General features: G+C 39.9%; 1 protein-coding gene across 1 annotated transcript in view; it reads left to right on the forward strand.

Annotated features, from left to right (window-relative positions):
- The first annotated feature begins 575 nt into the window (after positions 1-575).
- Positions 576-24,578, forward strand: part of SMCHD1 (structural maintenance of chromosomes flexible hinge domain containing 1) — a 72,776-nt gene continuing 48,773 nt past the window's right edge. The window contains exons 1-14 of the mRNA XM_061448680.1: positions 576-1,022; positions 12,665-12,740; positions 13,189-13,350; positions 15,466-15,548; positions 15,651-15,781; positions 17,672-17,786; positions 17,925-18,044; positions 19,759-19,925; positions 22,043-22,136; positions 22,397-22,607; positions 22,931-23,060; positions 23,161-23,344; positions 23,890-24,087; positions 24,191-24,304. Coding sequence (XP_061304664.1) covers positions 843-1,022; positions 12,665-12,740; positions 13,189-13,350; positions 15,466-15,548; positions 15,651-15,781; positions 17,672-17,786; positions 17,925-18,044; positions 19,759-19,925; positions 22,043-22,136; positions 22,397-22,607; positions 22,931-23,060; positions 23,161-23,344; positions 23,890-24,087; positions 24,191-24,304 — 1,965 coding nt within the window. The 5' untranslated portion in view covers positions 576-842. The remainder of the gene's footprint in view (positions 1,023-12,664; positions 12,741-13,188; positions 13,351-15,465; positions 15,549-15,650; positions 15,782-17,671; positions 17,787-17,924; positions 18,045-19,758; positions 19,926-22,042; positions 22,137-22,396; positions 22,608-22,930; positions 23,061-23,160; positions 23,345-23,889; positions 24,088-24,190; positions 24,305-24,578) is intronic.

Consider the following 24,578-nt stretch of genomic DNA (forward strand, 5'->3'; position numbering starts at 1 on the left):
TACTGTGAGGGTGGTGAGACACTGGCACTTCAAGCAACCTGCTCTAGTGGAAGGCTCCCTGGCCATGGCAAGGGGCTGGAACTAGATGACCTTTAAGGTCCCTTCCAACCCAAACCATTCTGTGACTCAATGACACACAAACCCCAAGAACTTTGTATAAAAGTCTGAATTAAGTTTTAATTGAAATTTGATTTTTAAGACTGAAGAGAACACACCAACTCATTCCCTCGGAGGAGGAAAGCGTTTCAAGCATTAAAACCAGCAAACAACAGCTTATGGACCACGACTGGCGGGGGACGAACTACCACTTCGCGCCTCAGACCGAAGCCTGACTCCACCTCAGGACCGGCCTCTCCGTTCCACCGCCACCGCTGGCGGCAGAGCGCGCTCACTGCCCGGGCCCGGCCGAGGCGCGAGGTGTCCGCCAGGGGGCCCTCGCCGCCCAGGTAGCACGCGGAACAGCCGCTAGGCGGCGGCCTCGGAACCGTTAAGCGCGGGCGCAGCGGCCAGGCGCAGTACGCTGCTCCACCGCCAGGGCGTCAGCACGCCGCCCGCTTCTGCCCCGCTATGGCGGAGAGCGTAGAGCGTGAACCCATTCCGGAGTAGCGGCGCTAAGTACCGCTTCCGGTTCCGTGTCGCTCCCCGGCCGCCTATCCGTATCGCTGCTCCTCCCCTTCCAGGCCTCTGCCCCGGCCTTTCGCCTGGCTTCTTCTGGTTCCCCAGCTGGGGCTTCCATGCGTGCGACGGTCGGCGCCAGGAGGGGGAGCTCGCGAGTCGATTGTTAGGTACCGCCGTTGCCGCCATCGCAGCCGGGCGGTTTCCGTCTCCTCGCCTTCCCCAACATGGCAGCGGCGGCGGGAGGCTGCCGCGGAACTCGCAGGCCGGTGCTGCTGACGCCCCGCGGCAACGGGGACCGCACCGTGTTTCTCTTCGACCGGCGCCAGGAGCAGGCGGACCCGGACGAGAAAGTGCTCAACTACGGCAAGGACAACTACCGGGGCTTTCGCAGCGCCGTCCGCCAGGTGCTGGGGACAGGCAGGGAGGGCGGGAGAGCGGCGGCGAGGGGCACAGCCGCCCCGTTAACGCTGCCCTGGCGGCGGGGTCAGGAGCGGACGAGCAGCGCGGGACGTGGGGAGTGAGGGCTGCCGGCATGTGCCGCAGCCCCACGTGTCGAGGGAAGACGCGAGGGGGGCCAGTCTCGGCGGCACGCTCCCATCCCGGGGTCGTTGCGCTGGCGGGGGGAGGAGGGAACGCGCCTCCGCCACCCGGCCTGGGGCGCTCGGGTCACCGCGCTGCTTTCTCCCATCAAACTTTCCTGCCGGGCCGGGCGGGCGGGCGGGCGTCGAGGGTGGACCGCGCCCGCGCTCCTGACGGCAGCGGGCACCGTCCCGGCCGGCTGTAGGGCGGCCGGCTGTGCGGTGCAGAGCTGCTCCGCGGGAGCAGCCCCTGGTGGCGGGCGGGAGGGGAGCGGCGGCGCAGGAGCTCCCCCACGCGGGGAAGCGGCGGCGGTGCGGGGCGGCGAGCCGGATGGCCGGGCTGTCGGAGCGCCGGAGCTTGTGCAGTTCAAGGTGCGGGCGGGAAGCGCCGGTCGTTTCCTGGTTTGAGCCCTGTAGCTGCCCCTCGGAAGCCCGAAGGGGTGGCTGTCGGTCGGACGGTTCACCTGGCTGGGTCTTGGCTGTCTCGATGTCCTTTCGGTTTCGTTTCATTATGCAAAGCGAGAACTTACGCTGTCTTCAGACCTCTGGGAGGTGGCGATTTCTGTCTGCCTACGAGCTGTTTACTTCAGTTTGCTAGTGATACCAGAAGGCGTCACCCACTTTCTGTCGTGGTTTCTTTTTCTGAAGGAGCAATAAATGCCATAAAACCTGTTAGCTGCCTGCACATGTTTTATGTTGAGGAAAATAAGCTGTAAATTGCACACTAATTTAGTCTGATAGCATATTCTGTTTTAGTTTCCTTATCCAGTTTTATTTGCACTTTGTTCTCCAGCATATAAACTCTTGGGGAATATTGCTTTGTTTGTCCTGTGTCTGGGTAATGTTTAATGTTTTCCTACTGAGATGGAAGCGCCGAGCTATCAAGGTTAGCAGGAGTAGCTGTTACGCATGACTATCTCCTCCTTGCACGGTCCTTCTGCCTCAGTGGTCTCTCACTTCAGTGTTCGAAATGGAATGTACTTTATTAGATGTACTGAATCTGTACTGCCGCTACTTCAGGTGCTGCAACTCAGCAGTAATTTGGCTGTGGAGTGTTAGCACATCCCTTGATCTCATCAGTGCCCCTAAAGTTCAGAAGGCTAGAAGAAACAAGCAAGTGAATGGACTACAGAAATGTGTAACATATCGTAACATTCAGAGAAGTTAGTGGGATGGGTTCATGGCCTTCTAATAGCCAACTTCCTCTTTAGCGAAGCATCATCATACCTCCTAGGAGTAATCTATGAACCAACTTCCTCTTTAATGGAGCATCATTATAGGGGTTCATACCTCATGTGAATAACAGTGAGTATTCTGTGATTTCCTTCAAGAGTTGTCTTAATGGATCCCATTTCAATTGTACCTACTGGATGGATCACAAGGATACTTCATATTTTCAGTATTCAGAGCAAATATGTTGATGATTAACCCATCTTTGTTTCTTAACTTTGGTAATTAATTGTTTGACAGAGGTTAACACTAATTTTCAATTTGTTACAGTCAAGGAAGTCTTAGTTTTCATGGCTTTTTATTATATATGTGCATGCTCCAGCGAATTCTGTTTCCATGTGTCCTCACAGTGCTCATTACTTCACAGAGCTTTTGGCATATTTGCAACGTAGTACAGAAATAAGCCATCATCACAAGATGTGATGTATGCTGAGTGCAAACAGCCTCAGGGGGTTCTTAAATGTATTGACATTATGAAGTTGCTACTTCAGCACCATTAGGCAGACTGCTCAGATATGCAACGTAGCATATGAAAAGTCTGGTGCTACACAGCAGAACTTGCTGTGTTTGGATTTGGTGCCTGTGAAAGTAAAATCATCAAGTATGGTTTCTTACCACATCTTACCACTTGCTGTGTTTGGATTTGGTGCCTGTGAAAGTAAAATCATCAAGTATGGTTTCTTACCACTTCAACACCATAATCCTTATCAGCAGTCTTGGTGGTTCTTTTGGGGTATTAAGGGTAATAGAGTTAGTGCTCTTAACAAACTTGTGTAGAAAGAACCTCAAATGATCCTTCTCTTACATAAAGGCCTTCTCCAATGCATTGACTGTCTGCAAGTTAGTCAGAGATGCCTCTGTCACAACTAATTTTAGTGTGATGACTCTTCACACCTTGGAGATTTCTTTATCTTACATATGGTATATCTAACTCTGAAAGCGGGCTAAAACAGATGGTTTGATGTGACCAGTAAATGCTGCTCCAGTGAAAGCTGCACAGGCTGGGGTCCAGGAAGTTTGATGTCACATGTCTTCTACACCAACAGTGTACAGATTCTCATTAGGCTTCTGGTAGAGATTTCTGGCATCTCAGTGCCTCTGGGAGCTTTGTGCATTGTTTGTGTTTCCATGAGTGTTGTACTCCAAAGTGCCAGATTTCTGGCATCTTGAAAGTTGTGACTACTTTCAGGAATAAGGTGAAGGACAGGCTTTCCCCAGTACATGGTGCTGAAAACATGTCAGGGAAGTAATGAAAGTTCTGAAAGATTTGTTTGATAAGCTAGTTTCGAATTGTTGAGACTAAGATGAGATGGAATTTTGCATTCAATTCTCTCCAGTTAAAGCTATTAGAGTGCGTGATTAGGTAAACATCACGTACCTAGCCGTGCTGTTTTCATGGGTATCCTGTACAGTGGCTCAATCTCAGCACAGGCTCAGCTTTAAAATGACTTCCATTGGCAGTTTGTTGTGTGAATGAATGATTCAAACTTAAACGAGTTCAAACTTAAAATGATTTGAACTTATATGGTTTAAAACTTAAACAGGGAAAATTTAGATTGGATATAAGGAAGAAGTTCTTTACTGAGTGTGGTGAGGCACTGGAATGGGTTGCCCAGGGAAGTTGTGAATGATCCATCCCTCATGGTATTCAAGGCCAGGTTGGACAGAGCCTTGGGTCACATGGTTTAGTATGAGATGTCCCTGCCCATGGCAAGGGGGCTAGAACTAGATGATCATAAGGTCCTTTACAACCCTAACTATTCTATGATTCTGTGATTCTGCTGTAGCAGCTAAGGCACACATACATTTCCCAGTCTGCCAGCTGGGCTGTGGGGGTGGTAATGTCTGACAAGGGTACCAGAAATATTAAGCCGTTGGAACTATTTCTGCTGTGCACATCTTCCTGTAGTAAAAGAGAATTCCTCTGGATATAACTGGGTACGTAGGAGTCAAAGGAGATTGTAAATTCTGAAACTGAAATTAAACCTGATTGTAGTATTTGCTGATTCAGAGTTGAAAATACTTGAATACCTGAAGGTCTGGTCTTGGGCTACTACTTCTGGGACTTATGTTTTTTTTTTCATAATGCAGAGTGAAGGTGAGCATCTTCCTCTTTGTGTAGCAAAACAACTGATTCTTGAGACAAGAGGTTTGGCTACTCAAGAGGTCAGTTTAGGAGAGGATCCATGTTTTCTCTATTAAAAAACAAAAAAAAAAATTGTCCATTATTATTAAAACTTTCTTAATTTTTGAAACTTTTGAGTTTTGAGTTTTTTGAAGCAAATATTTGATGACACTTTTTTTTTTTTTTACTGTCCCTTAGCAACAAGTTAACACCTGACAGTGTGGTTGGATGTGGCTTTATAAACTTACGAATCAGCTTCTAGTTCTGAATGTGTGTAAGGGAAAAGATTAAAAGATTTTAATTTTTATTTTAAAAGAAGCTGGAGCAGATATAGTCTTCATTTTCTTCCTTGCAGTGATCAATTATAAAGCAGAAGCATCTTAATTAAAAATTATCTGTCAGCTTGATTATTCCACTTGAGCGCTATGGAACATATGTGGAACAGTCATGTAATTTCAGTCCCCAGAACCATGAAATCATAAGGTGAATAAGTAAATTAAATACGGAATTTCATTTCTTCTTAGGTTAGGGATAGGCTTGACAGGTTTAACACCCATAAATCCATTGGCCTTGATGGGATGCACCCATGGGTGCTGAAGGAGTTGTCAGATGTTGTTGCTCTGCCACTCTCAATCTCCTTTGAAAAACTATGGAGAATGGGAGAGGTGCCCAGTGGTTGGAGGAAGACCAGTGTTACTTCCATCTTCAAAAAGGGCAAGGCAGAGGACTTGGGAAGCTACCAGTTAGTCTGCTTCACCTCCATCCCTGGAAAGGTGATGGAGCAGGTCATTCTGGAGGTCATCACCAAGCATGTAGAAGAGATGAAGGTCATCAGGATTAGTCAGCATGAGTTCACCAAAGGTAAATCTTATGTGATCAATCTGATAGCTTTCTATGATGACATGGCAGGATGGGTTGATGAGGAGAAAGCAGTGGATGTTATCTACCTTGACTTCAGCAAGGCTTTTAATACTATCTCCCTATATAACATCCTTGTGGGTAAGCTTAGGAAATGTGGGTTAGGTGAATGGACAGTGAGGTAGATCAAAAGCTGGATGAATGGCAGAGCTCAGAGGGTCATGATCTGCAGAGTAGTATCCAGTTTGAGGCCTTTAGTCAGTGATGTTCCCCAGAGATCAATACTGCATTCAGTCTTATTCAATTTCTTTATCAGTGACCTGGATGAAGGGCTTGAGTGTACCCTCAGCAAGTTTGCTGATGATGGGAAGCTGGGGGAGTGGCTGATACACCAGGAGGCTGCCCTGCCATTCAGTGGGACATTGATAGGCTGGGAAATCGGGCGGAGAGAATCCTAATGAGGTTCAACAAGGACAAGTGTAGGGTACTTCATCTGGGGAGGAAGCACCCCAAATACTAGTGCAGGTTGGAGTCTGAGCTACTGGAGAGCAGTTCAGCTGAGAAGGATCTGGGAGTCCCAGTGGATGAGAAGTTGACTATGAGCCAGGAGGGCCAATAGTATCCTGGGGTGCGTTGGGAGGAGTGTGGCCAGCACATCAAGTGAGGTGATCCTCCCTCTCTACTGACCCTGGTAAGTGAGGTTATCCTCCCTGGTACTGGCCTGACATCTGACTTCCTGACATCTGGAGTACTGTGTCCAGTTCCAGGCTCCTCAGTACAAGAAAGACAAGGAGCTACTGGAGAGGGTCCAGCAGAGGACCACAGGGATGATCAGGGGTCTGGAGCATCTCCTCTTATGAGGAGAGGTTGTGGGAGCTGGGCCTGTTAAGTCTAGAGAAGAGAAGACTGAGATTCTATTCATTAATGCATAGAAATATCTCAGAGGATGGTGCCAGACTCTTTTCAGTGGTGCCCAGCGACAGGGCAAGGAGCAATGGCTATAAACTAAAACACAGGAAGTTGCACCTCAACATAACGAAGAACTTCTCTATGTTGGCAGAGCACTGGAACAGGCTGCCCAGGGAGGTTGTGGAGCATCCCTCTCTGGAGACATCTAAAACCCACCTGGATGCATTCCTGTGTCACCTGCTCTAGGTGGCCCTGCCTTGGCAGGGAGGTTGAACTGGATGATCTCCAGAGGACTCTTCCAACCTGAACAATTCTGTGATTCTTGGGAGTACTATTGCATGTACACCTTCCTCTTGTCTTCTCTTAGCTATATGCCCCACTACTTGTCCTGATGTTTAGAGTATAATTGGAAAATACTTACCTGCAATGAGCATAATGGAGCTAAACTTTGTGGGCAGTAGTCATGGATACCTTGCTCATGTTGTCCCAGTACGCAGCGGAGCTGGAGCACTTCAGTTGGTGGCTAAGCTGGCAGGAATCCTTCCAGGCATTTACAGAGAGGTCATGCTGCTTTTAAAGCAGAAAAGTATCTGTGCTGAAAACTGCACAGAAGTTTTGTGATATGCATCAATAAGCTAAGGGACAAAAAGGGCATTCATTAAAAGGGAGTATGAAGAAGAAGCATAGACATGATGGAAACTAAAAAAAGTGTTTGTCTTTGGGAGGGTTTTTTGTGACTATTTACTTACCAAAGCCTAATAAATAACGTATAATGTAATTATTTGTGATTAGTGAACAAGTATTAGCAACTTCTGCTGTTTATATCATCAGAGGGTAACTCTTAAATGTATTTAAAACGTTTTAAGATGTTGTTCTAATAAATTTGCTCAATAAAAGTACTTCTTAATGATGACATCTATCCACCTTACAATAATTATATTTTTGTACTATAAAACCTATGTTCATTTTCTCATTTTTCAAGACCCTGTGTAATCAGAAACTAAAAATAGATGTATTTTAAAGGTAATAGGCACACACAAACCAGTTCTTCCTTCATTTTTAAAGAAACTGTTGATGCTGTTAAGATATATGAAAAATGCAACAGTGTTACGAGTTTTTTTTGAAAACTGTCATACTGTATTTCAGGCTTTCCTGAAATGCGTGTGCTTAGCAACTTTGCCACTGACATTTCAGTGGGAAGAAGGATGCAGTTTGCATACCTTTGTGCGCTTGGGTACTGCCTTACTGTGTGTTGACTTATTGGAAAGATGTGTGGCTTTTAAGTTTGTGCAGAAATTTGAGTGCTGTCACGTAGAGTGTATTTGCAGTACTTTACCTTTAGTTATCCAGGTGTAGCTTCTTAGATGTGACAAAGTATTTTTGCTTTTGAAGAGTGGCTTTTGAAGTCTTGTTACTTTAAAAAGTGGTGTCATACAAAGTATTTTCATCGTGGAAGCTGTATGAAGTCGATGTCCAAATTTTGGTTGATATCTGCACAAATATTTGCGATTTTGCTATTGGACACAAAGGCTTGTGAAGGTCTGATGAAAGTTACTATATTTGAGTAGACTCTGAGGGAGTCTAGTAATGACAGAATGCTCTTTGCATAAATTCTTTCCACTTGTTAAATCTTGTAAGTCTTGAAAATTTGTCTGAGTTAACTCATTGTTCTGGGCAAGATTTCATAAAATTGTATGTGTGGCTCCTGTAGAAAGCTTCTGTTGTGCAATTTTCCTCTCTTCTCTTTCTCTTTTTCTACCCAAACAATGATACAGCTTTAAGATACCGCATAAAATGTTCTATTACTGGATCTTGTGATAGGCAGTAATGTTCTTAGTGTTTCTGTTGAACCATTTGTTCACTTCTTAACACTTTTCACTGTAAATATTTAGAAGTGTATCGGCTGAACTTTTGAAAGTAGTGAAACTTCCAACTAGAACAGAGGACAAGGCACTTCAAGACAGCAAATGCTGTCTTCTGTAATTCACTCTTTAGATAAAGGTAACTTCATCAGTAAAGGATGGTTGGAAAATATTTCAGAACGCTATAGTTCACTGGTGATTCTGTCTGTAGGTTGCATCTAGTGATCATCTGCCCAGAAGACAGGGGCTACTGGGTGTTCTTGTATTTCCATAATATGCAACTCTGCTTTGAGCTCCAAGAACTGTTTAGAAATAATTTCTTTTTTTTTTTTTTGAATGCAACTGCTTTTCTAGAGACTTTTGGATGCCCTTTCTTTTGGTGTTAAAGGATAATACATGTTTGTGTTCTGATATTGCGAAAGCTCATTCAGATTATGATTAAAGATAATTTTTCTGCTACCATATGGGCTCAGTACCATATCCTCAGCAGCAGTCTGTTATCATGATGACAAGACTAGCTGACCCAATAGTGAACTGGAAAAGCTTATTTGATCGTGACTCTTCTAAGAGTTGCATACAGTTGTTCTCAGTTACTTCCAGCAAGGTCTTTGTCTCCACTTAATCTGTTTATATCTTAAATTTTGTATTTGCTAATTTGTACGAATGACCTTAATAATACCTAGTTGTGTGAATAATTGAAAGAGGTGATACAAATATCTCGGTATCCGTAAGTACTGCTGACACTTCTTGGTTTGAAAATATCTGATTTGAGAATAAAATAATTTTCTATAAATGTGTTTTATAGTTTTATGCATAAAATCATAGATCATAGAATCATAGATTAGTTTGGGTTGGAAAGGACCTTAAGGTCATTCAGTTCCAAGCACCTCCCATGGGTAGGGACACCTCACACTAGACTGTGTCACCCAAGGCTCTGTCTAACCTGGCCTTGAGCACCACCATGGATGGAGCATTCACAGCTTTCCAGGGCAAACCATTCCAGTGCCTTGCTGCCCTCGCAGTAAAGAACTTCTTCCTTACATCCAATCTAAACTTCCCCCATTTACATTTTAACCTCTTAACCTTTGTCCTACTACAGTCACTAGGACATTGCTACAGTCCCTAATGAATAGTCCCTCCCCAGTATCCTTGTAGGCCCCCTTCAGATACTGGAAGGCTGCTATGAGGTCTCCATGCAGCCTTCTCTTCTCCAGGCTGAACAGCCCCAACTTCCTCAGCCTATCTTCATACGGGAGGTGCTCCAATCCACTGATCATCCTCATGGCTCTCCTCTGGACTTGTTCCAACAGTTCCATGTCCTTTTTATGTTGAGGACACCAGAACTGCCCACAGTACTCCAAGTGAGGTCTCATGAGAGCAGAGTAGAGGGGCAGGATCACCTCCTTCGACCTGCTGGTCATGCTCCTTTTGATGAAGCCCAGGATACGGTTGGCTTTCTGGGCTGCAAGCGCACACTGGAGCCAGCTCATGTTCATTTTCTCATCAACCAGCACCCCGAAGTCCTTCTCTGCAGGGCTGCTCTGAATCTCTTCTCTGCCCAACCTGTAGCTGTGCCTGGGATTGCTCCGACCCAGGTGTAGGACCTCGCACTTGTTATGGTTAAACTTCATAAGGTTGGCATCATCCCACCTCACAAGCGTGTCAAGGTCCCTCTGGATGGCATTCCTTCCCTCCAGGGTATCAACCGAACCACACAGCTTGGTGTCATCAGCAAACTTGCTGAGGGCGCACTCAATCCCACTGTCCATGTCAGCGACAAAGATGTTGAACAAGATCAGTACCAATACCCATCCCTGAGGGACACCACTCGTTGCTGGTCTCCATGCGAGCATTGAGCTATCCAGCCAATTCTTTTTCCAGGTGGTGGTCCATCCATCAAGTATGTGTCTCTCCAATTTAGAGACAGTGATGTTGTGGGACATGACGTGAAAGTGGTATTTTCAAACTGAAACATTTTCTAAGTTTGCCAACATTTACAAAGGATGCAGCCTCTTAAATTCAGGCATAGACAAGAAAAAGAGTTTATCTGCAGTTAGGACTGCCATACTTGGTCCATGAACGTACTCAGGAACTTATCTCTAAATGACATGGAATGGACCTGCTGCCTGTAGATACCGTAATGATGAGCTCACAAGGGGAAAGGCAGGTGTAGTCTGTGAGGCTGTTGCAGTTGGCTTAGTTAAGGCTCACTCCTGGAATCCAGGATAGAGCTGGAAGGATGAGGCTGCCCCTGCTCAGTTAGCAGGCTGCAGTTGTGTGCAGGCATCCCAACCAAGTTCTTTCTGCCTTTAAAGTAAATGCTGCCCTGTACATAAGGTTTTGAGAGCAGAAGACCTTTCTTGGAGGTAGGGAAAACAGGGAAGCTGTAATTATAACTGGAGGGAAAAGATGCTTATCTGTGCTTTCAAAAGTAAAACTTGAATGGCACAGTAGAAGGTTAGGTTTATAGTATCCAGATTTTTTGCTGCTTATTTTCCTTGCGCTGAGTATTCATTATTTTTTTTTTCCTGCATGGGAATGCCATCCAGAGGGACCTTGACCCACTTGTGAGGTGGGCTGATGCCAACCTTATGAAGTTTAACCATAACAAGTGCAAGGTCCTACACTCTGGTCAGAACAATCCCAGGCACAGCTACAGGTTGGGCAAAGAAGAGATTCATCAAAAGGAGCGTGTCCAGCAGGTTGAAGGAGGTGATCCTGCCCCTCTACTCTGCTCTTGTGAGACCTCACCTGGAGTATTGTGTGCAGTTCTGGTGTCCTCAACATAAAAAGGACATGGAACCGTTGGAACAAGTCCAGAGGAGGGCCGTGAGGATGATCAGTGGATTGGAGCACCTCCCGTACAAAGACAGGCTGAGAAAGTTGGGGCTGTTCAGCCTGGAGAAGAGAAGGCTGCGTGGAGACCTCATAACAGCCTTCCAGTATCTGAAGGGGGCCTACAAGGATGCTGGGGAGGGACTCTTCCTCAGGGACTGTAGTGATAGGACAAGGGGTAACGTTTTAAAGCTTAAACAGGGGAAGTTTAGATTGGATATAAGGAAGAAATTCTTGCTGTTAGGGTAGTGAGGCACTGGAATGGGTTCCCCAGAGAAGTTGTGAATGCTCCATCCCTGGCATTGTTCATGACCAGGTTGGACGAGGCCTTGGGTGATATGGTTTAGTATGGGGTGTCCCTGCCCATGGCAGGGGGGTTGGAACTTGATGATCTTAAGGTCCTTTCCAACCCTAACTATTCTATGATTCTATATAGAAATGCGTGTAATGTGAAAGGCTAAGTTGAAGTGATATGACCGTAGAAGAGTTAAAAAGTAATAATTACTCCAGACCTCTAAGACTGGCCATCAATGTCTTAATGTCATCTTCATTTGTTTCACTTGTACCAGATGCTGTGAGAAACTTAATGATTTTGCTGATGGATACTAACTGTATCTTTAACATAGTTGCAACTAGGGAGAAGGGAACTGAAAGAACGAAAGGCTTCTAACAAAATCTTAAGCAGTGTTTTAAGAATAATTTTGTGAGTCTGAATGCAGGGGATGGAAAGAAAAGAGGTACAGGAAATGATGAGGGCAAGCTGCTCTGGGAATGCAAGAGCTTCAGGGAAGAATCTGACTGAATGTGCAGAAATCACCTGTAGGAGTCATGACTGCAGGACTGACGGGGTTGTTGGAGTCAAGCAGGATTTGAGTTGGCTTTTAATTAAGTTTCAAAGACCTGGAAGGGCAGGAGAAATACAGGTATTTAGGTTATCATTTTAAGAAAGAGATTAGTGAGGGTGGATGTAGAGGCATATGAGTCTATGTAGAAAACAGGATAGAAAGTCCAAAGCTACAAAAATATGTTCAAAAGTTGGAGGCAGCAATGCAGCCACGATCATTTAAGTTCAGAAGAGTACACTTCAGTGGTTTAATGGTAAAGAATTTTCTAAAAGAAATCTCAATTTTTTTTTTTTCATTTTTTTTTTGTTTGTTTGTTAATGTATGATATACTTGAAGAGCAGAAACATTAGTATGTATCCAACATTAAGAAATATTTGGTTGGTTTAATGTCTCAAAAGGGTGCAATTAAATATGGAACACCCTCTAGATCATAACTATTGCTGTTGTAGTTGCTGTTGTAGTTGCATAGTCTGTAATAGAGCTGTTCAGTCTTGTTTCTCAGCCTTCAAGGTGATTACCGGTAAGACAGTTCCTCCTGCTCAAAATTTTTGTTGCTCATTAGAACGTATTTTAGGGAGGTAAAAATCTGAACTACTTGAGCGCAAACAGTTTTGGCTAAGTTGAGAAAGCAAATGCAGTTAAGTTCTGGAATTAAACTATGTTGTGAATTAATATGGGAAAAATGTTTGGTCACTTCCCAGTAGCTTGTGGCAAAGACCACTAGTTTACTTTGTGGGTTCTATTTATTTGAGTATTTTACGGAGTCCTTAGTTATCATAACTGAATAACCTGCAAATTTTGTAGGCATTTGGCATAGCTGATGATGAAAACTTTGTTATCACCACAACGAGCAGGAAGGAAATTACAGAAGACAACTTCAGTAAGTATCTAAGATAGGAAGATAAATACAGCTATTCATTGCAAAGACTGCATGATGATTGTTTGTGACATGCAATAATTAATTGGAAGCGTAAATCCTATAGTAGTTTGCCAAGAATTGTTACAAAATTGAGTTTCACAAGCAAGATTTTAACAACTACTCATTAGTATGATGACAGTTATACAAGGTGATCTTCAATCTTCTGTCACAAGTTCTGTAAATGGTATGAAAAAATGTCATGTAAATAGCTATTGCCTGAGAAAAACTTGCATTAGTAAGCTTGGAAAAGTGAAAGGATTTTAAATTACATGCTGTTGCTAGGATGCTGAGCAGTCAATGCCTAAGAAAATACAGAGAACACCTGTGGCTAAGCCTGTACTGGCTTTGAGAGCAGAAGTTGCCTGGTGCAGTACTCTTCAATATACTTTGTATTTCATCTTCTCTGCAGGTGAACTTGTTGAAGATGGAATTACTTTATATTTGCTACAGTCAGTTGATCAAATGCTGCTTTTGGCAACCAAGGAGCGAATTGACTTCCTGCCCCACTACGATACCCTTGTCAAAAGTGGCATGTACGAGTACTATGCCAGTGAAGGGCAAAATCCTTTGCGTAAGTACTTGGCAAAATAATCTTGTGTAAATTATGTTTATATGTTGTATTACCCAGAGATTTTGTATCCAGGTCACATCAACCTTCCACAGATGAATATACTGCCTTTTACAATGTGGCTTGAATGTAAAATATAGTAGCATCTTTGATAGGTTTGTGTTCCAGAAGTATTGGAACAGGAGGAAAATAATTGAAACAGGAGAAGAAAAGATTTTGATTATGTCTGTCAATGTCTGTGAGCCTAGATAACAAAGTTTCTTGACAACTTGCTCTAGTTTTGAAGTATTTGAAACTTTTGCTTGGTTCCATCTGGCAGTATCATCAACATAGATTTTCTGTTTTCTCTCCCTGCAAACTCTTGCCCAAAAGCCGAAGCATATTTATTTATGAAACAGAAAAATGATTTAAATGTCAATGTATGTCAGTGTTGTTTTTTGAAGTCTGTTGATTTTTTTAGTATTAAAGCAAACTTTACTACTACTAAGGGAAAAGTAAACTTTCTTACATTTTCCTCTGTCATTACTGCTAAAGCAGCTTTGTTAGGGTGCTTTAAATGATCATTCTCTCTAAAAGAGAGTGAGCAAGTTTCAGGTGTTTGTGAGAAACTTTTTATATGCATTTAAGTCAGTTCTTGGTCTTACCTGTACTCTGAAATAGTTGACATAGGGAAAAGGGTGATTCCTGCTCCAAGTGTACTGCATGTGTTCATATTGCTACCCCAAAAACCTTTAAAATGTTCCAAAAGTTCTGGTACTACTTCTTGTCATAACTCTTCAATCCCAAAGACACACTACAGTGATCAAGATTATGAACAGAATAACCTTTAAATCTACTTCTGTAATGACATTACTGGCATATTTTTTCCTCATGTGCTACTAAATCTCACTCTGAGACCCTAGTAGAGTAATTGTGAAATTCTGCAACACATCCATAATTCACATTTGCAGAACAGCTATATTAGACTGCCTACTTTTGTTTATTATGTACTGGAATTGACTTATTAGAGCAAATAGCAATTTTTGAGCATGTGTAAGTGCACTGCGGCTGATGCTCCTTAGTTAGAACATCTCTTAAGGACATGCCTAACCGGTTTCAGGTGTTGATGAGGGGTCACTGTCCTTTGGTATGGAATAGTAAGGATAGATGACGGTAACTGGTGCTCAACTCTTGTTGTTAGCAGTGAAGAAATTTGCAAAGGATCTGAGAACTGTTTTTATACTTCAGAAACAGCTAAAGGGAAAATGCCAAATGCTTCAGTGTTGCTATATGATATTGGCAAGGGATGGCCAGCGTGATTTGCACTGTAGCATTCTGAGGAATGTTGCCAATGAAACTTTATCAGAGACTGAATGGAAATATCTGTTCACTAGGGCTGATCAGTTGGAGTAAATTACTCCAAAGAATGTATTTTTCTAGATTGATGCCATTGTCCTAAGTTAAATGCAATTTTTCATTAAAGTTAAGTAGTCCTAACTTAAATTAGATAAGGGCTCCAAGTATTTTTAATGTTTTAGAAACACAAACTTGTGTGAGTAGTCTGTCTGGCTATTTCTGGTGTGTATTGCCGTGTAACTGATAAAATTTGGGTTGTAGTTACGATTCACTAAATTGTTCAATCATTTTTACAGTTTTGTGTTCTTTTTGTAAACAAATAACTTTGTAATTTGGAAGTTGTACAACGTATCCATTTAGTTTTTTTCAATGAATACATTCTTCCTTAATATTTTTTACAAGTCAAAGTCAGGTTTTTATGTGCTTGATGCTTTCATATGAATCAAATTCACTCCTAATCATGGAAAAGAAGTTTGTCTTGTGGTAAGGAGCCTGTTAGTTCATCACTGTTCACACATACTTCCATAATTGTGTTCTTACATCAACAGGTTCAATGATGAAACAAATCATAATGGTATATGTGTGCATTGTTTTGGTTTGGTTGTTTCTTTTTTAAGTCAAGATGTGATATAATTTTGATAGTTCTGATAGTGCTTAGCTCTTGTCTGTATTTTGGGAATTGCTCAAAAGAAACTAAGAAACTGCTCTGTGTGTGCCTGTTTTCTGAGTGCTGTCTTTTGAGAACAAGATTTTCATAGGTTTATTTTTCTTCAATTTCTTTAGCATTTGCCCTTGCTGAGTTGATTGACAATTCTCTGTCAGCTACATCCCGAAATACTGGTATTCGGAGCATACAGATAAAATTGGTAAGATAGATATATGCTACTTTCTTCGGGTATAGTTTGCATTGTCTTTTCTTTCTGGTGCTCCTTGGTTTTTGTTTATTGTTTCTTTTCCCCTCAATACAGTTATTTGATGAATCCCAAGGAAAATCAGCTGTTGCTGTGATTGATAATGGAAGAGGAATGACTTCTAAACAGCTTAACAACTGGGCTGTGTATAGGTTGTCAAAGTTTACAAGGCAAGGTGACTTCGAAAGGTTAGAAAGTTTTGATCATTTTTACAGCAACTAGCAAACTGTGAAGGTTCACAGAATATAATTTTTAAGATGCATCTCTGTAACAACAGCTAAAATCTGTCATTCTGTGATTACAAATAAATAGACACTTTTTGTAGGTAGGAAATAGAGAAGCTTCATAACACAAAACCACTCTTATGATACTGCGAGAATGTTTGGGTTTTTTTTATTCTTGTCGCTTTTTCTACGCTGTCTTTGACTTGCCTACATACGCTTACGCATATTCTATGTTCTGCAGAGGTTTTTTATAGTGTATTCATTTATTACCTGAAAGCCTTTTAGTAGTTCATTAAGTAATGCATTCAATGTCTGTTATGCTACTAGACTAATGGATACAGAGATTTTGTTCAGGGTTTTTTTTGTTCATTTGGGGTTGTGGTTTTGGTGGTTTTTGTTTTGTTTTGTATCTTAGTTGTATATCGTTTAATGTAATATTATACCTGAAGATGACTAATTTTTGAAGGAGTTCTTTTGAAATGGTCTGCATTTAAAGAAGAAAGTGGAGGTTTATGGTGGGTTTTGCTACCTAGACGAATTAATTTTACAGTTTTGAATCTGTTCTCAAGAGATCTTCCATCTGCACAGCCAGGTTTAACCTTAGTGTACAAAATTCCAGAAAAGCAGTTCTGTACAGTTCTTGAGCTTTAGTCACTGTTTTAAATACTTTAAATCTAGGACAGTCAATGTCAAGATGAGGATCACAGCCTAGACACATATGCATGTAACTAATTTGTCTATGAGAAACTAGAGTAAAAAGTAATGGGGCAAAGGAACGTGGTAATATAGCTGAGGAGGGGCTTTTTGCGTTGGAAGCATCCTCAAATAGAATCACTAATAGCTATCAAACAACTGGAGATAATGGCATAAATAGTGATCCTGAGTCATCTAGTCATTTGTAAAAAAAAATCAGAGCTTTTTTAAATTGCTGTAGGTGAATTTAGTAACAGTAAAAATGTATAGTATTTTTAAGCTACAGGTTTAAACAGTGGGTTGATACCATTATTGGGAGCATAGCTGTAAGTTATACCAGGATACCATCTACACCTTGTTTTCATTTGGGACTGTTACAATTTAAAAACAGATGTTTTTCCTACTGTTTGCTTAAACTAGGTAAGACTGTTTGTCTGTCAAAGCTGACTTAAAAGACATGGGATTTAATTGCTGATGGCATATGTAGTCTTTCCAATAATGGTTGGCATTATTTCCCATTTTGGCTCAGAAGTATTTCTGTGAAAGGATGATGTTAGAAAGATGAGCTTTCTGTTTTGTAAACCATTTTCTTTTGCAGCAGCTTTGCATTATCTCATCATGGTCAAAGGGAGAGCATTGAGGGATTTGCCTTTTTACCTTCTACTATTAAAACTCTGCATAATTACTGTAGTTGTCACACAGACCTGTTGATTATGCCCCTGTTGCAGAGTTGTCACTGGAAAACAGTTTTCGTAGTAATAGTTTATTTTTCTGTCAAATTCTACCTGCCATATATTTTCCTCTCTTTCATCTGAACTTCAGTGTAAAAAGAGTGTACGTAGATAGTAATAAGCAAAAGAGTCAGATGAAAAAGTTGAACTTGTATGACTGAGTAAGATCTGGTTTGGTAGAAAGACAGAAGTGTCTCATAAGATAACTCGGGAAAAGAGTTTGTCAGTCACCATCCTTTTAAAAAGAACACATCAAGAATTTTAGGCACATATGTTTAAGTGTTGCAATTATAATAGGTCTAACATGAAGGTTTTTTTAACAAAGTGACTATAAGAAAAAAATTAATACAAGCTGTTTAAATCAGAAGTTTATTTTTTTTTTAATTACTTTTGTTTTGAGAAAATGTATTAAAGGCACTTTTACTCTCAGTGATCATTCAGGTTATGTGCGCCCTTTGCCAGTGCCTCGTAGTTTGAATAGTGACATCTCGTATTTTGGAGTTGGAGGAAAGCAAGCAGTGTTTTTCATTGGACAGTGTGCCAGAGTAAGTAAATGTCAATCTTCATTTTAAAACATTTTTACATGATCATACTATCCTAGCTTTTAATCACAGACTTAAACTATTTTATGTTAACTTTAAATCTTATTTTGATTTTAAATACTGTTTCTTTAATACAATCAGATGATAAGCAAACCTGCAGAGTCTCAGGATGTTCATGAACTTGTCCTTTCTAAAGAGGATTTTGAAAAGAAGGAGAAAAACAAAGAAGCTATATATAGCGGGTACATTCAAAACAGAAAGGTAAATAGCTTTCCTACTTTCTCTTTTTTAATTGAAAACATTTCCCAGGTTAACATGGTTTCATTTTGTAATATTCTTGTGCTACCTGTCTAGGGGTATCTTTGTCTTACTGAATCATTTTACATGCAAATGTAAAGTACAAAAGTAAGCAATAGGAAACTTGAGTAAACTATATCATAAGGCTTTATTTGTATGTGATTCTTTTTTCAGTTTGAAGGACAGAAATGCCGTATAATTTGATGTATCATTAAGGTTAAGAAAAATATTTTAAGATACATTCCTAACAACAGGAGCTGTTTTCTCATGTGTGAAACCTAAAGAAAAATGTCTGTTCTGTGAATTAGTAAAGAATAAATTAGAGAAACAAACTGTGCTTATGTAGAAGAACTAACTGGCATATTGGAGAAAGTCCAGCCAGATCAACAGAACCCAGTTGTTTCACAAAATTTCACTCACTTTATAAAAGAAATGAACTGTTTAGTTTAAACAAAAATGAACAGTCCTGGTTGTTTTCATGAAGAATAAAAGGTTAAGTGAAAAGCTGTAAGATCAGGAAGAAGACTGAAAAGAACTGTCCTTTGGACATTTTTGAGAAGGAGATAAAGGCAAAGGTACAGCAAAAAGTGCAGATGGGAACGTGAGTGGGTGTTGTGTATGATAAGGTAATCAGACCCTGATTATAGGGCATATCTTGTGGGTAATATCAGTGTTCGTGGCTTTTTGTATGGGTGAGAAAGGAACAGGTGGTAAAATAAGGTTTTTATCGTGCCAGTCTTAGGTCAGTGACTTGTGACAAAGAGTGAATCATCAGAAATATATGAGTTTTATTTTTAATAATTACAGAGATGGGAAGGTAGAGATGGTAAAGAAGGTAATAGAGATGGGCATAGAGATGGCAGAGAGGGTAACAGATGGGAATAGAGATGGTAGAGAAAGTAACAGAGATGGGAAGGTAGAGTCGCAGAAGTAGAAACTGAAAATAAAAGCAGACAAAATATTGGGTTTTATGTAGAGGGCACAAATGCTTTCCCTCCCCATTTGATATTATAAAAGGAGGATGGGAGATAGAAAAGTAGAAAATAAGCTAACACATTAGCCAGAGGAAACTAGCTGAATGAGGTGCGTAGCTATTACTAAAGAATTCAAGGAAGTGGTGCAATCAATTGTTTGAAAAGATGTGGTAATAATATAAAATGAAAGTTAAGATGACATAGTTTAAAAAGACCTAACCAATTGCATGCAAAGTTCTATTAGAGGTAAAAAATAACTTGTAAATATCCAGGAGGGAAGAGATGATGTGAAGTACTCAAGTAGTAAAATTGAAGTGGAGATAACAAATAGACAACTTGAGTCTAGGAAATTTTTACAAATCATGGAAATAGCCAGGCCATATCAATATGAAATTAAATGTGTGAATTTGTCTCTTTATTATATTGAAAAATGGCCTGCAGTGCACATGGGTATCACACGGTGGCACATTAAACATGATTAAACACATTTCTAGACTGAGCACTTCAAATGCAGTGATGAAAGTGACTTGAAAATGGACTTGATCAAGGGTGTCAGATTCTTAGTTTGTTGATTTTAATTTGTTAGCTTTTATTTCAAGCATTAATCCTTGTATACTTGGCATCATGTGTTCTATATTATTTTCGCTGGTGGGAATTCAGAAATTCAGTTTACATTCCTGCTCTTGTTATTTTACTTTTTGTAGCCATCTGACTCTACTCATATCACAAGTGATGATGAAAGATTTCTTCATAATCTAATATCAGAAGAAAGGGATAAAGAGAGTTTCACAGCGGTTGTCATTACAGGTGTACAGCCAGATCACATGCAGTACTTGAAAAACTACTTTCATCTTTGGACAAGGCAGCTGGCGTAAGTTGGTGATTTTAAAGATTTGATTTAAAAGTAGACTACTAACAAAGTCAGATAATGATGAATTATTTCCATTTCTTATTTGGCCATTGGATTTATTCCTGTTAAGGCTCTTGATATATATATATTTTGATGCCACAATTAGTCTTCCTAGCTAACTGGTTTTACAGAAACTGAATGGAGGCCCCCCCATCTAAACAGACGTCAGTTTCAATGTCACATTGTTGTTATAATCATATCCAATTTAATAATAATGTAAAAATTACATCTCTGATTATTAATAATGTGATGTTACTTTATTGATAGCTGCACTCCTACCCTTGATATCTAGTTTTGTTTGTATTTACTGGGCTTGAGTTGGGTTTAGTTTTGGTTTTAAACAACAAAAAAGCTGCTGCTTCATCTCAGTTTAAGACGGAGAACAATATATGATACTGTCCACTCAATACTAAAGTAGTATCATCCGCGGGCTTGCAGAGCCTGGAGATGTCTGTGGTATCTGTGAATTGTGTGGGATTATCTGTTAAGATCATCTGTCAATGTAAACTGAATTCTGAAGTCATAGCCTAATGTTAAAATCTGGCAAACCATAGACCTTTATTTTCAAGATCTAATTTTACTTTGCTGTTACCTGCAATCTAATAATAATAGATGAGAATTAATGTAAGAATTAGTAATACCTTATTACATGAAATTAATTCAGTGTTACATGTAAGAACTTGTGGCTGAAACCCTCTTTGACCTCATGAAAATACAGGGATACATCTACATTGATAGAGAACTTGGGTCCTTAGGTCTTAGTTATCTAAGATACCTTAGATAACACACACCTAAGAAGGTGGTGAACACCCTCTTAGGTGTGTGTTATTTCATTCCAGCGATCTCTTGAAGGGAAAGAAATGCCTCTATTTGAGATGAAACCCAGATGCAATTACACAAGTATATGCCTTGTAGCTATTACAGTAAAACCAATCAGGTTTAGCTTCCCAGTGATACACAGTCCTGCATCACTACTTCAGTGTAATGGCCTTTTTCTCCTCAAACACCTCCACATACCTTTCTGCCACACCTTGTGCCGTACTTGCATGCCAGTTTTATTCTGCTTTAATGGCCTACAGCACATCCCTCATATTGTTTCATATGCTTTGAAGTGGAGGGAAGGGAGATGAACCCCCAAAATAATTATGTTTTAAGGTCATGGGAGCACCATTTGAAGTCTAGAAGAAATGCAGACAAAGCGCTAAGCAGTTTGGACGTACCAGTCTGCTCTGCTCTGAAGTCCTGTGCCAACGAGACCACGAGGAGCTTTTGTCTGGGAACCAAGATTTCTCCTTGGGGTGCATTCTGTTCACTTCTGGATGTTAGAAGCAAAACAATTATAAACACTTGCTGATGCATGTAACGTCATTCATTTAGTCCTATTGACTTGTGTAATCTCCTTTATCTGAAAATCACCTGTGTTGGGTTTAAGGACTCGCTCTTTGACGTTGGAAGAACTAACTAGGCTGCTGAAAAGTTGAAGTGAATGGATTTAAACTCCTCAGTTTTCTCAAACTTCATATTTCTGTGAAAATAATTAATCTATCTGACCACATAGATTTGGGGAGTTTTTAAATAGGGTATCCTTATTTTTTATAAATTACTTGTTTGTTAAATGTTTCTGTTATGATTAAATGATCAATACAAAACTGATATTGGAAACAATATGTGGAAAGCTTTTTGGCTTTAGTTCCTTCTCATCTCCAGAGTGCAGAACAAATTGCAGTAGTTTTATTAGCTTGCCCTTTGAGGTAAAGGATCTGTAGCGGTGTAACAGTTATAATTTTTTTTCACTTACATACGTCTTTTTCCAATTTATAATGTTCATAAATTAAAAAAAAAATTATCCTAATATGATTCTGCATGAAAGAGATGAGAGTTGAAAGGAGCAAAAAGGGGTCATACCCTTTAGTAAATCTTCTGTACCAGATATACATGTTCTCATGGAGTTGATTTGTAACAATGCAGTGAAGCAGTTGTATTTTAATTAAAATATGGTTTATTTAGATTTTTGAAAGTAATAATGTGCAAATTTTTTAATTTTATTTCCTGAGATTTATTTTCCATTTTTATTTCAGACACATCTATCACTATTATATCCACGGACCAAAAGGAAACGAAACTTATGCTGCAACAAAAGACATAAGCCCTTTCAACAACATTGACATTCAGGTAAGAGCTTATAACGTTATTAGTCAAATTTTTTTTTGACGGCAACTTACTTTATATTGTGCCTGTTTGTCTTTAATCATGCATTTTGAACTACAGCATTTAAAGATATTTATGTAATATATTTTTTGAAAAGTAATACTATTTATCATTGCAGTATAGAAACTAAGTCATTTTGCTAACAATTAAGATAAATGTCACAAATGCTAATTACTGTAGGTTTTTTTGTCTAAGGAAGATCAACTTGTTTTGTATTTTTCCAGATTTCAATGTTTGAAAAAGGAAAAGTACCGAAGATTGTCAATCTTAGGGAGATCAAAGATGACATGCAGACATTGTATATAAATACTGCAGCAGACAGTTTTGAGTTTAAAGCACATTTTGAAGGAGAAGGTATAGTGGAAGGCATTATCCGATATCATCCCTTCCTGTATGATAAAGAAACATACCCTGATGATCCATGTTTTCCATCAAGTGAGTGATATATTTTGCTGCTCATCAATCCTATAATAGGCAATCCTACTGCTAACTGTTTTAATGAAATAAAAATAATAATATTCAATCCCTGTTTAAATTTCTTCCTTAACTTTCCTTAGTTTTTCTGCTTGACATTTCTTAAACAGGAAAAAAAATTAATCCTAATATTATATATATCTTAGCTTGATATCAAGTATACTGCTACTCTGCCTCTCTTAATAAGTGTAGATTATTGTTAACTTAGACTATGCTCAGTTTTGATGATAATATTAGGGGGATTAAGAGATTTATTCATGGGGACTGTCTTCTTTTTAATCAAGAATTAAATGATGATGATGATGATGATGAAGAAGATGACTGCATTATAGTAGAAAAGGGTGCCAGAGGAAAAAGGCCTATTTTTGAATGTTTTTGGAATGGAAGGTTAATACCATACACGACTGTGGAAGAGTAAGTGGTAATCTGTTTCTACAATGCAAACTGGTCTGTTTCTGTAATGTAAACCTCTTTATAAAGAAGGGTTTTAATGTCTGTTTTCTTGTGTTTTAAGTTTTGACTGGTGCGCTCCTCCAAAGAAGAGAGGATTGGCACCAATTGAATGCTATAACAGAATTTCTGGTGCATTATTTACGAATGATAAGTTCCAAGTCAGCACAAACAAACTCACTTTCATGGATCTGGAGCTGAAGCTAAAAGATAAGAATACTCTGTTCACAAGAATCTTCAATGGACAGGTAACCATTCTGTTAGGTATTTCTTATTGACAAATTTTAATGCGTATGATATAGCAACCTTTATACACTGGGCATTTGTTTGTGTCACTGATTACCTGGATTCTGAACAATTTTCACTTTGAGCACTTTTACAAGACTTTGTACCACATACTTCTGTTTTAGTGAGTTTTAGTGAAGACTGAAGTTTTAGTTTCAGTGAGTTTTAGTGAGTACTGAAGTTTAATTTTAGTGAGTACTAAAGCTGACTTACACCTGTAAGAAAAAATAGAATTCAGTCTGTTTCCTTTTGTTTCCTTAAACAGTGACTTCTGTTGTTACATAACAGTTTTTGTGGAAAGACTCTCTTCATATAAGAATCTGGGTGCTGGGGGAAACACTTTCTCTGAAATACAGCTTTCCTAGAATTTCGTAATGCTTCCAAGGAAAATCTGGTTTTGTTTGAGTGCAGTATCGCTGTATTTGTAATTGTTCACGCTTCTGGAGTTGACAGATTTAAATTTTGTAATACATTAACAATATATATTTATTTTGTAATCTATTTATAGGAGCAGCGAATGAAAATTGACAGAGAATTTGCTTTGTGGCTCAAAGACTGTCATGAAAAATATGACAAACAGATAAAATTCACAGTCTTTAAAGGAGTAACTACACGTACTGACTTACCGTCCAAAAGAATGCAGAGCCCTTGGACAACTTATGCTGCAATAGAGTGGGACGGAAAAACATACAAAACCGGACAGCTGGTAAGTTAGTTGTTTTGTAATAGAGCATTTGAACCCTATAAAAGGCAAATACTATGCATTTGATGCAGAAGCAATGTATTTATGTTAATTGTTGTCTTCTCAGGTGAAAACTGTTAAGACTCTTCCAATATTCTATGGAACTATTGAGAAATTTTTTTTGTATGGAGACCATGATGGGGACATATTTGCCACTGGAGGAGAGGTTCAAATTGCTTTGGTAAGACAAATATAAGAAGGATTCACACAGCTAGTGCGGATGGAATCTTTAAACATAATCCTGGGTCAGATGTATTTAAGTGATGGTGAAAATTACTGTGGGGGTTTCTTTTAAGAGTCAGCAGTCTAGAAATAATCAAACTACTCAATTCCATTAGTTTTAGTGTAAATATAGTAAGATTATTAGTCATTATCAATGACCTCTTTTACTTAAATTTGCATATGAAATAGAGTAGCACACTTGGTATCAGTCACAATGTGCTGAAATCACAATT

This window comes from Pezoporus flaviventris, unplaced genomic scaffold, assembly GCF_033815535.1.
Source record: "Pezoporus flaviventris isolate CSIRO_AGI_PZ_B2104156 unplaced genomic scaffold, CSIRO_AGI_Pfla_v1 ptg000007l, whole genome shotgun sequence".
NCBI classification, from domain to species: domain Eukaryota; kingdom Metazoa; phylum Chordata; class Aves; order Psittaciformes; family Psittacidae; genus Pezoporus; species Pezoporus flaviventris.